Source organism: Rhinopithecus bieti, unplaced genomic scaffold, assembly GCF_001698545.2.
Source record: "Rhinopithecus bieti isolate Rb0 unplaced genomic scaffold, ASM169854v2 scaffold_12686, whole genome shotgun sequence".
Classification (NCBI taxonomy): Eukaryota; Metazoa; Chordata; class Mammalia; order Primates; family Cercopithecidae; genus Rhinopithecus; species Rhinopithecus bieti.
The window spans coordinates 75,192-88,298 of NW_016807231.1; the positions used below are offsets into that span (position 1 = coordinate 75,192).

At 37.7% G+C, this 13,107-nt stretch overlaps 1 protein-coding gene across 1 annotated transcript in view; it reads left to right on the forward strand.

The window, feature by feature from the left end:
• Positions 1-4,973, forward strand: part of LOC108534999 (uncharacterized) — an 8,930-nt gene extending 3,957 nt beyond the window's left edge. Inside the window, exons 3-5 of the mRNA XM_017880667.1 lie at positions 706-936; positions 3,604-3,671; positions 4,766-4,973. Coding sequence (XP_017736156.1) covers positions 706-936; positions 3,604-3,671; positions 4,766-4,847 — 381 coding nt within the window. The 3' untranslated portion in view covers positions 4,848-4,973. The remainder of the gene's footprint in view (positions 1-705; positions 937-3,603; positions 3,672-4,765) is intronic.
• Positions 4,974-13,107: the final 8,134 nt, after the last annotated feature.

A 13,107-nucleotide genomic window follows, 5' to 3' on the forward strand; every position in this document is an offset into this window, starting at 1 on the left:
TTTTTTTTTTTTTTTAATTAACAGGCTTTTATTTTTTAGAGCAGTTAGGTTTACAGAAAAGTAAGGAGAAAGAACAGAGTTCCCTCTCCCAGGTTCAGATTCCCCTATGAATAACATCTTGTGTTGGAATGATACATTTGTAACAATTGATGAACCAGTGTTGATACATTATTATTAACCCAAGTCCTTAGTTTACATTAGGGTTTACTCTTTGTATTCTACACTTTTATGGGCTTTCCCAAATACATAATGTCAAGTATCTACTCTTAAGTATCATACAGAATGGTTTTACTGCCCTAACATTCTTTGTACTCCACCTATTCATCCTTCCTCCCCCTACTTCCCCAAACCCAGGTAACCCCTGATCTTTTTAATGGTTTTTTTACTTCGCATTTTCACTTAACATTATATCACGAAAATTTCCCACAGCATATTAAGTAGTCTCCAAAACCATAGTTTTGGAGGAAGGAGTAGTATAAGTTTTGAAACTATGGTTTTGGAGAATACTTGGGAGGCTGAAGTGGGAAGATTGCATGAGCTCAAGAGTTCAAGGTTATTGTGAGGTATGATTGCTCCAATGCATTCCAGCCTGGGTGGCAGAGCAAGACCCTGCCTCAAAAAAAAAAAACAACAACAACAACAAAAAAGATTACCAATTTGGTAAACAAATGATAGTGTTTCAGAGTTTTCTTTTGTATCTGTTAGATTACTATAATTTGGGGAAATATTTGTTCAGATCCTTTGCCTTTTTCTGTTGAGTCATTAGTGTTATTATTAATATATTGTATTTCTTTTCTTATAGATCCTTTTATCCTGCCACACCAGCAGGTTGATAAAGGAGCCATCAAATTTGTACTCAGTGGAGCAAATATCATGTGTCCAGGCTTAACTTCTCCTGGAGCTAAGCTTTACCCTGCTGCAGTAGATACCATTGTTGTATCCTTCCCAGGCTAAAACTGCTGAAAAATGTATTCATTGTGCTCTTATCATTACTGCGAAAGGTGTATCATTCAAGAGAACATTAGATGTACTTTTTGAAGGTTACTGTTACTCTTATCTCATGCCTTTCTGGTTACATTTGAAGTTGTACAGAGTAATTTTATTTGTTGCTACTGAATTATCTCATCTTAGGTCGTTTCTTAGAAGTTAAATGAGAACAAGTTACAAAAGAGTCTCAGCTGCATTTCAGCCCAGTCAGGGCCTACTGTTATCAGGCTTAGGACACAATAGGGAATTCTTGATTACTAGGGGAAAGGATATAGATGATATAATTGGATCAGCTTTTTGGATATCAACTTGCCACTGTAATGTTCATTTTGACTTACTGACATACATTGGAGTAAAGGCTCTCAAAAGGGAAAAGAATTTAGTCACCAGGTATAGGTATCTCTTCCCAAGCAACAATTTTGTGTTGGGAGTGAATAGTGGGAAATATTGGCAACCTCCAACTTTTATTTTGAAAATTAATTATTTGAAAAGTTGGGTTTGGGGGCCTCAGAGCACGTTTTCTCAAAGAGAAATGTCAGAGTCCCAGATAGTCCTTAAAGATCGATTCAACTTATGACATACCTGAATAATTCTGCATTATTTCCATTTCTACCATGCTGTTTCAGCTATTTTCTGGATTAAATAGATTTTTTTGACTATTCTGGACAGGAGAACATCTTCTCCTTTATTATAGCCAAAGTAGCCATTTGCCTCAGGTATAGAAAAGGAATGGTACTTGGTGGGAATAGGGAAATTACTTTTAGAGTGTGTTTATCTTATTTTATTTTTTAAGACGGAGTCTCGCTCTGTCGCTCAAGCTGGAGTGGAGTGGCGCGATCTTGTCTCACTGCAACCTCTGCCTCCTGGGTTCAAGCAATTCTCCTGCCATAGCCTCTTGAATAGCTGGGATTACAGGCACCCACTATCATGCCCAGCTCATTTTTGTATTTTTAGTAGAGACAGGGTTTCACCATGTTGGTCAGGCTGGTCTCAAACTCCTGAGGTCAGGTGATTCACCCGCCTTGGCCTCCCAAAGTGCTGGGATTACAGGTGTGAGCCACCATGCCTGGGCAGGGGTGTGTTTAAGAATAAGAATAAGAAAAAAAAAAAAAGGATATTCTCTGTTGGGGCAGTTACAGTGAGAGGGGTAGTATAAGTTGTATGTTTATATTCTAGGAACAGTTTATGTTGACATGCTGTTTTGCATAATAGGATGCTCACATATTTGGAACACTGATGATTGGCAAACCAAAGGAGAAAAGTGAGGATGGGTTTTTGGTTGTTTGTTGTTTTGTTTGTAATATTTATGATTCCTCTAAGTGTTGGTAAGTTTTTAGTTCTGGAGTTAACCTTAAATGGAAAATTTTCTTAGTACCTAGTCTTTACTTTTAAAATAATTTTATTTTGAAACAATTATAAGATTTAGAGAAAGTTGTAAAAAAAAAAAAAAATGGTACAGAGAGTCTTGTGTGCCCTGGAATCTTGACTTTTAAAAATATATACTGCAGTGGTTTAAAATTCCAGAAACTTCAAATGTTAATCAAGACCACTCTGGTTTTTCTAGAAAAGGTTTGAAACTGTATATCGGGCTCTTAAAGATAGACTGGGAATTTAACTATTATTTTAAAACATCCTTTACATAAAACCACCATTCAGGCTGGGTGTGGTGGCTCACACCTGTAATCCCAGCACTTTGGGAGGCTGAGGCGGGCAGATCACGTGAGGTCAGGAGTTTGAGACAAGCCTGGCCAACATGGCGAAACCCTGTCTCTACTAAAAATACAAAAATTAGCCGGGTGGGGTGGTGTGCACCTGTAATCCCAGCTACTAAGGAGGCTGAGGCAGGAGAATTGCTTGAACTCAGGAGGCAGAGGTTGCAGTGAGCCGAGATCATACCACTGCACTCCAGCCGGGGTGACAGAGCAAGACTTCATCTCAAAAAACCAAACAAACAGCTGGCCACGGTGGCTCACACCTGTAATGCCACCACTTCGGGAGGCCAAGGCAGGCGGATCATGAGGTCAGGAGTTCAAGACCAGCCTGGCCAACATAGTGAAATCCCGTCTCTACTAAAAATACAAAAATTAGCCGGGTGTGGTGTAGTCCTAGCTACTTGGGAGGCTGAGGCAGGAGAATTGCTTGAACCTGGGAGGCAGAGGTTGCCGTGAGCCAAGACTGCGCCATTGCACTCCAGCCTCGGCAACAGAGTGAGACTCCGTTTCTAAAACAAACAAAAACCCCCACCATTCAGTGATCAGAATAATTAATCAGAGCAATTAATATTTATTGATTTCATGGCTTTTAGTATTTATGTGCAAGAAATTTTACTCCTTTTTTTGTGTGACTTATCCTGGTTTTGTGGGCATGGGTTATAGTATTAACATTTGACTTGAAAGAAAAGGGGTTATTAGATTTATTCATTTAGCATTTACTGAGTACAGTATACCCACAGACTCTGCTAGGTCTCTGCTCTCAAGGAGTTAATGGTCTAGGAGAAGACACAAGAGGTGTTCCAAGTGGCTTAACTAGTAACGTGATCATTACTTGACACCCTTTCCTTGATGGGGAGGCCCCAAGGCATTTTGATAAATAGTTTTCTTAGCTGTGTTCTTTCAGGCTATCATGGCAGAAGGAAAACAGCATGCTCTATGTGTTGGAGTCATGAAGATGTCTGCAGAAGACATGTAAGTCTTACTTTAGGCCCCCTTAACTTTTGATATATGGGTAACCAACCCAGGAAGCATCACAATTACAGGTGAAATTTGCTGTCATGTATACCACATTACACAAATATCCAAGCACAAAAGCTTCATTTCTGATATTTCCTAACACTTAGGAAGCCAGTGAAACCTATTTTGTCTTCAGGATTGTGGTCTTTCTGAAGCACTGAAAAGAACCCATGTGCCAACACAGCTGTTTTATATGTGCGTATGTGGTACTTTAGGAATCTTATTTAATATAATTTAAATTGGGGGAGGAGGGAAGATGTGTTACTGCTATCTTCATTTTGTTTTTATTTTTTAAAATTTTTTTGAGATGGAGTCTCACTCTGTTGCCCAGGCTGGAGTGTAGTGGCACGATCTCAGCTCACTGCAACCTCTGCCTCCCGGGTTCAAGCAATTCTCATGCCTCAGCTTTCCAAGTAGTTGGGATTATAGGCGTGCGCCATCATGCTGAGCTAATTTTTGTATTTTTAGTAGAGACGGGGTTTTACCATGTTGGCCAGGTCAGTCTCAAACTCCTGACCTCAAGTGATCTACCCACCTTGGCCTCCCAAAGTGCTGGGATTACAGGTGTGAGCCACTGTGCCTGGTCATTACTGCTAGTTTTAAAAACAGTGATATATCTCACCACCACACAGTATTTATCTTATATTCTGACCTGGTAGTACAAGAAATGTAGAATATTTAGAGAACTAGTAAAGATATATTACTAAAACATAGGCAGTATATTTAAAAACTCTAGAACCCATTTGATGACCAAATTAGTGGTATTGATTTTGTTTCAGGGTTAATGTAGCACTTTGATATTCCCCTAGTCTTGTGACATTGTTACTCTGGTTCTATAGACCCACTAGTTAGATCACTAAAATCACTTTTAGATATAAGCTGCCACAGAGTAATGTAGTTTAATATAAACAACAGTGTAATTGTGATGGCAATAAGTTCTTTGCTTGTGGCTTAATAATTAAAAAATAACAATATACTTTGAATTATATTTATCACAAGACTATAAAAATGCATAAAAGTATGTTTATGTGTTTTTTTCCCTTCTGCAGTGAGAAAGTCAACAAAGGAATTGGCATTGAAAATATCCATTATTTAAATGATGGGCTGTGGCATATGAAGACATATAAATGAGCCTCAGAAGGAATGCACTTGGGCTAAATATGGATATTGTGGTGTATCTGTGTTTGTGTCTGTGTGTGACAGCATGAAGATAATGCCTGTGGTTATGCTGAATAAATTCACCAGATGCTAAAATTCTGTTAGCTTCAGAAATTATTTTAAGTTTTCTTAAACTCAAGTTAAAATTGGGTAGCAAACTTGGACATTAAAAGGTATCTGGTAAGTAACCAAACTCAGACGACTTAACGTCCTTTCTTAGGCTAATGATATAAGAGTGAAGAGCAGGACTTGGTCAATGGATTGCACTTTATGGTAGACCCCTAGAGAAACTGTCTAGTTAAATGGGGCTAGAAACTAGACTAGGAATTTTATTCTATTACTCCAGGCGACCCAGCAGTGCTCCTTCTCTTGTGTGTGTGTGTGTGTGTTTTGTTTGTTGATTGTTTTTTTTTTTAAACTTTTCAATGGAAAATTCTAAACGTATTCAGAAGTCTGGAGAAGAGTATAATGGACCTTTCCATATCCATCACCCAGTTTCAGTTTATGGTCAGTCTTATTTCATCTATACCTCAATTATTTCTCCCCAACCCCCTCCCCAATTATTTTGAAGCAAATCCCAGACATCCTATCATTTCATCCATAACTACTTTATTCTTTTTTTTTTGAAACAGGGTCTTGCTCTGTTGCCCAGGCTGGAGTGCAGTGGTGTGATCTTGGTTCACTGTGACCTCCACCTCCTGGGTTCAAGCGATTCTTGTGCCTCAGCCTCCTGAGTAGCTGGGATTACAGGCATGTGCCACCATACCCAGCTAATTTTTGTATTTTTGGTAGAGTTGGGGTTTCGCTATATTGGCCAGACTGGTCTTGAACTCCTGGCCTCAAGTGATCCGCCTCCCCCCACCCCCAGCCTCCCAAAGTGCTGGAATTACAGGCGTGAGCCACCGTGCCCAGCTAATTTTTATATATTTTGTAGTTGGCCAGGCTGGTCTTGAACTCCTGGCCTCAAGTGATCCGCCTCCCTTCAGCCTCCCAAAGTGCTGGGATTATAGGCATGAGTCACCATGCCTGGCATCATAACTACTTTAGTATGTATCTTTAAAAATTAGAAAACCCCACAATACCATTATCACACCTAAAAGTTGAACTGTTTCTTAATATGATCAAATATCTAGACTGTTAATTCTCTTGTCTCTTAACTATTGGTTTGCTTAAAATAGGTACCACACAAAGTTCATACATTGCATTTGGTTGTTATTTATTGAAGTCTATTTAATGTATAAGTTTTCTTTTCTTTTCCCCCTTAAATTATTTAAGAAATCTAGTTGTTTTGTCTTTAAAGTTTCCACACATATTCTGGATTTTGTTGATTGTATCACCGTGAAGTCATTAACTTGTTTGTATGCCTCCTGTGTATCCTGTAAACAAGTAAGATTGATCAGATTCAGGTTCAGTTTTTTTAGTGCCTTCTTTTGAGTAAAGTCATACCAAACAGATGCCCAGAACATCTGGATTTGGGTCCTCACTAGATTCCTCAAATAATGTATATCTTCTATAAGTGGAATATGAGGGACATGGACCTGCTTTAGTAAGAACAGTAATCTGTTTGGGGAGTTAAAAGAGCAGTTGTGGATTTATTTATTGATAAAGACCATTTTTCTTCCTGATAACCTTGCTGTTATTCTAGTGTCTTAGCCATCTTCATTTGGTTGTTTACCAATATATGACATGTGATTTTATTTTTCAGATGGATACAGACATATACAAGATTGTGGTGACCTGTGTTACAGTTAGAAGTTGGTGAGAAAGGTGAGGGTGGATAGCAAAAAGAGAGAGATCATTTGGCTGGCTGTTCCAGCAGGGTCTCCCAGGATGTAACATAGGTGGACATAGATCCAGGGTCTGACCCTCAGCTTGAGAAACCATTTCCCACTGATGAACCTTGTAAGACTTGGAGATTCCTCAGTTAGAATATAAATGTATTAATTCATAGTGATAGGTCTGCCTATGGTAAACAATTAGGAAACAGGAAGTTACTTGGTAAACATAGGTATGAGCAAAGGAAGATTGATAAATTGGGGTAATATTTCAGTTGTGCTGAGGTAAAACTTGGAGAATTTTTCTTGCTTCATCGTTAATTAGAATGCTTATCTCTGCCAAAATCTCATCTCTTTCCTAGCCCACAGAGGTGCCTTGATATTTTATTTCCTATATCCTTTCCAAGTTCCATGTAGTTTTCCTTTCGTTATGACAGTTTTATTCTGCAGCTTACCATATTATTTATTCCTGATCCATAAAAGTATAAATAGTCTCATCAGGAACTCATTAAGTCATCTCCCAGGGAGGTTTCTTCAACAGATAGTTTCATTTTTTGCTGACTTACTGGCTTCAAATTCAGATGTCTCCCTATTTGGGGGAGGAGGCACCCTATTTGAGGCCTGTAGCTCCTTATGTTCTTAAAAGGAATATACAAGTAATTTATGTCAAAATCAAACTTTGAACCTTTATTTTTGGTGCTAAGATAATATTATTTGACCAAGATTGCCTATGGAGTATTAGCAATGAAAAACAAAGCACACATATACACACATTAGAAAAGTAAAACTTTTAATAGCTTGGTTTTGAAATAATTCATGTTTGTGTCTAACCACTGTTACAGTGGGTGTAAGGAACACTTTTTAAATATTCAACATCAACATCTGTGCTTGTTTTTCTACTGTGCTGAGGTACACTGTGTTGCCTTGGTGATATGGACTAAATATGTATGTTCTCTGCTTCCCTTGAGTCTGAGGCCTCTGCTCATCACTGTTAATCCGGGATGTCACTCTACCTGTGTGATCCTGGTCATTTTCTAAACATTAGGTCATGCATGAAAGGCAATTCAAAGAGATTAAACTAGCAGATATGTCAGCATCTTTAGATACCATGCTTAATGGAAACTTAGTTTACCCATATTTCTGAGAATAAGAATACAGGAATATGGAGCCTGCTTCTCTCAGGCAGTGTGTCTTTCATTCATTTTTAGTTTCAAAATTAAGTTTGTGTCAAACCAACCTACAATCTAGCAACTTGTGTATTGAACTCACTTTTACTCAGACAAGATCAGTTCAGCTCAACAGGTATTTATTGAGTATCTACTAGATTCCAAGTGACGTGGCATGAAGATGAATAATACAGAAGTAGCCTTTGCCCTTAAGGAGCTTCTAATCTAGTGAGTAAAGAAAATTTACATTTTAAATAATCTGGGTAATGGTGACAGCCCAATACTAATATGTAAAGCCAGTAGGAATGTACTAATACTTTTCAATTTTAGTCATCAAAATTGTAAATTACAAATGAACTAAATATAATATGCCATAGATTGTATCTAATGTGAGGGTAAAAAAAAATCCCAGATGTCCTGGAGTTGCTGTGATTCAGCATTCCAACTCAGATGATTGTCCTGTTGTCCAGTGACATAATGGCCTGATCAGTTCTCTTCCAGCAGACTGTCTGTTATGGTGGTTTGGTAGTGGTCTGTTGGGAAGCTGCATTTTTCCTTTTCTTTTTTTATGCTCTGGACCCCAAACAAAAACAGCTGGATTTATTCCATTGGTAGTCATGAACATTTCTAATTTGAGGGATTTTATATTCCCCAAACAGAAGGTTATATGGCATATATCAAATAATAATGATATCCAGCCAGGTTCCCCCTCTGTACATAAATCAGTAACTGAAGATACAGTATTTCTAAGTATAATACTTCAGAGGAAGAGATAAGAATTACAGTTCACTACATTTGTGGAAGTGTTTCATTATAATATTTCACTTATTAATAATGTAGCAATTATACATTAATAGAAATATGAATGTATGCCCAAGCAAAATGTGGTAAATATTTTAACTTTGTTTATCTAGGTTCCTTAATTTTGAGAATATAATTATCAAGGCTCTTCAGGAAACTCAAAATGATTCCAATTTCTATGGAGTATCCATGAAAACTGATATATAATGAAAGAAAAACAGTGAAAATGTATGCATCAGTTTCTAAGAAATCATACTTGTCATCGTAGAGACTGATGCATGTAAATTAAATGTATTATACTTTTTTATACTTGTATGTATTTTCATACTTTGTATACTTTTATTTACACTTTTTAAGGCAGGTAAAGAGAATGAGTAGAATATTATCAACTATAACAACAAATTTGTTGAATATTGTGTTAGAAACCAAGTAAAAAGGACCACAACTCCACCAGATCAGGATGAATGAACAAATTGAGGGCCAGTTTTTAAATCATTGTTGAGACTATTAGGTTCATTTGTCTGTTTAAAAGGCTCGCCTTAGGGGATATAATTTATGCATGTGGAAAAATACAGGAGATGATTCACTGGAATTTCTCTTAATAATACCATGTTCATTAAGAATAGGTCATTGGGAGGAAAAATAAATAAAAACATCCGAACTCATTAGTATAATTAATATTTGCCTCTTAGAATGAAAATTAACTCCAAATTTTAGCCTTGAACACTTTGAGAAATAAAAGATGAATTATGAAATAATTTCTCCTTAAAATCTTAGTTGTTACAGAGAATGACATCTCACTATTAATGTCCAATTCTAATTAAATGGATTGTTTTAGAAATGTATTTGTGAAATATAGCAAACATAGCTAGTGATACTAACAGGTGAAAACTGATATTTCAAATGACTAAACAGACCTGGATTAGAGGAAAGTAGGAAAAGGTGTGTAACTAACAGAAGCAGTTAACCAAAAATTGAGCTTCAGGCATCAGTCTTATGTGGAAGACTGTAAATCAACAGGCTAATATTCAAAATATGACAGACATCTTAATATCAACATATGCGAAATTGGTTTATCTTTAGGCAGAAACAGAAAGCAAAAAATCAAACTCATTCAACTCATACATTTTTTGTTGTTTTTAAGATGGAGTCTTGCTCCATTGCCCAGACTGGAGTGCAATGGCGCGATCTTGGCTCACTACAACCTCTGCCTTCTGGGTTCAAGTAATTCTCCTGCCTCAGCCTCCCGAGTAGCTGGGATCCCAGGTGTGCGCCACCATACCCGGCTAATTTTTGTATTTTTAGTAGAGACAGGATTTCACCATGTTGGCCAGGCTTGTCTTAAACTCCTGACCTCAGGTGATGCACCTGCCTTGGCCTCCCAAAGTGCTGGGATTACAGTTGTGAACCACCGTGCCCGGCCCAACTAATACATTTTTAAAATCCCATTTTAAAAGTAAAACCACAGTTTTCATATAACAAATTTTATTGCTCTTCATTTCATTCTCCAATTTTAAAATGCTTTAGTTTCAGCTAATATGTGACTATAGGAGACTTCAAAGGCATAATCAATTACTCCCTTAAAGTTCATTGTAAGTGTTCTCAGAACTCTACCACCTAGAATTTAAAGACAGGAATATTTACTTTTTCTTTATAATTTTAATTTTATTATTTATAAGGCTCGATTGGTCAACTAACTATTAACTTCCATTTTAATAATCTATGGTGAAATAGGTTTAATTCTTCTTCTTTTTCACAAGCGTGCGTAAAAGACCTGGGGTTTTCAGCATAATCATGTGTTCTAACTAAGCACCATGCTTGGAGAAAGTGGCTATTTTTCCAAACAATATGCCTTCGAATAACAAGTAAAAATTCAATTCCTTTTTGGTTCAACCGGGACAGCATATTGGGGTGACTTCAAGATTGCCAACTGGTTATATTCTTAAACACCTCTTTCAAAAAGCGATGTTGTCTTTGTCCCCAAATTCTGGGGTTGTCCTTATGCTGATGCATACTGAAGCCCTGAGGCCTTGGAAACTTGTTAAACCAATATGATGATTTAATGAATGAAACTGCATGTTTTAGCTTGACAACTGTCCTATTAATATTCACGTCTTGAGTTGAGCTTAAATTTGAGCCTCTTGTAAAAGCAGCTTATAGGTTCCAGTTTTGCTTCCTTATCAGTGGAGCTTTTGAGATGGTCTGTTCTGCTGCCTGGATGTTTTAACACATTTTTGAGCTTTCTCAAGATCTGAAAGATTTTGTAATGCAACATCTAGTCCTGGGGCTACGTTTTCATTAGTTTTTCATGCTGCTGCATGCCAATTTTTGTTTCAACAAACAACTTGACTCTTCACATCTGGGACTAGATCTGGACGTGGGGCTGGAGGAGGCTGGAGGAAAAGGTCCTTTTTTGCTCTGTAGGCCCTGGACCGCTTTTCTTAGAGAACTTGACTTATCCAGGCTTACGAAAAGTTTTCTTTCTGCGTGAAGCTAAATTATTTCTACAGTTTTGCTTGTTAAGCATTTAGATTTAAGTACACTTCACACTTGAAATCATATTTGACTACAAAGTAGAAACCAGCTTCATTTAATGGGCTAATAGCAATCTCTAACCCATACAATTAATATCTACTAAATATGCTTCAAAAAGCACTGACGGGAAGAATATTTTCCTAGTCATGGGCTTTTTTATTCAGTTTTCAAAAATAGTAGGGGCTAAAATGTTCCGGACATTTAATCCTGCATTTATTTTGTGTTTCACAAGGTTAAAATTTTATATTTTGTAAAGTGTCTGAAGCGGAGTCCACAAAGTGTTTCTGCTTTGTTGTTCCTGAATGCAAAGGTCTGAGAGAAGGCACATGGCCTCATTAGCTTCTGGGTGTTGTCAAACCCAATCCTCTCAAGTACCAAATGCCCAGATACATTTATTGGGATGCAGGAATCTCACTTAAGCAGTGGTTTTTGCTGATATAAAGACAGATATCTTGATTAAAGTGTAGGGAGATAGAAACCATAACAATTTGGGCAATTTTGGCTCTAATGTCTAATTTGTTGTGAAAGGGGAAGATGTTCTAAGCTAATGTTCTTAAAAGTAACTTATGAATTTCTTAAAATAGTTTTAAAAGGCTGTTTCAGGAAAAGCTGTTTTATTGCATGGCACAGATTAAATGTACAGATGTTATCTTAAAACAATGAAAGAGTTCCCCTAATTTGAATATTCAATACCAGCTGTTATTCACATCAATATTTTAATATTTTACCATCAAGATATTTAATACAAAGGATTGATACATATTTAACTATTTAGAATGCTAAAGTTGTCCAGATGAGTAAGAGGGAAGGAGAAATAACATTCCCCAAGTACCTACCATGTGCACAAGCTCTACTTATATATCTTGCTTAATCTTAGCAATGATTCCATGAGGTAGATTTTAATTCTCATTTTACAAACGAAGAAACTAAGGCTCAGAGAGGTCATACAACTTCAGAAAAGTTGTATGACCTCTCTGAGGTAATAAATGGCAGAACTGGAATTTGAACCTAAGTCTGCTTGTCTGCAAATCCTGTGTTTTGCAGAAAACTCCCCTTGTATTTCATAAAATGTTAAATCTTGGCCCAAATTCAAATCACCATCTTTATGGGTTACTGGAGAGAGGTATAAGATGGCAAGGCTGTGTTCCACAATGGGAAAATATGGGTAGGATTTGAATGAGGTAAGAGTGGGATGCTTGCACAGTATCATATTTGTGCGGCTGGAGTAATGTTTTTCTGTTTCCCTCTTAAACGGCAAAGTAGAGTAGAAAAATCTTGAAATTGAACTCAGTCCTGAGGTCTGCTTTTCCTATTATTAGTCACTTTCAAGCCAGGTGATTTGTGACCATTTAAATGTTATGCTATTTCAAAGTCTTTTCTACATCTTTAGAAAAGGACATGAGGGAGGGTTAGTTAAGTGGGGCAATAAGAATGTAGAGCGTAATGTGTAAAAGCAGGACTAGCAGTTGCTTTGAAGATACCTGGGAAAGGCCGGGTGCGGTGGTTCACGCCTGTAATCCCAGTACTTTGGGAGGCCAAGGTGGGTGGATCATGAGGTCAGGAGTTCAATACCAGCCTGACCAACATGGTGAAACCCCATCTCTACTAAAAATACAAAAAATTAGCCGGGCATGGTCGCGGGCACCTGCAGTTCCAGCTACTCAGGAGACTGAGGCAGGAGAGTGGCATGAACCTGGGAGGCGGAGCTTGCAGCGAGCTATCACACCACTGCACTCCAGCCTGGGCAACAGAGCGAGACTCTGTCGCAAAAAAAAAAAAAAATTAGCTGGGCATGGTGGCACACACCTGTAATCCCAGCACTTTGGGAGGCCAAGGCAGGTGGATCACGAGGTCAGAAGATCAAGAACACCCTGGTCAACAGGGTGAAACCCCGTCTCTACTAAAAATACAAAAATTAGCCAGGCGTGGTGGCGCGTGCCTGTAGTCCCAGCTTCT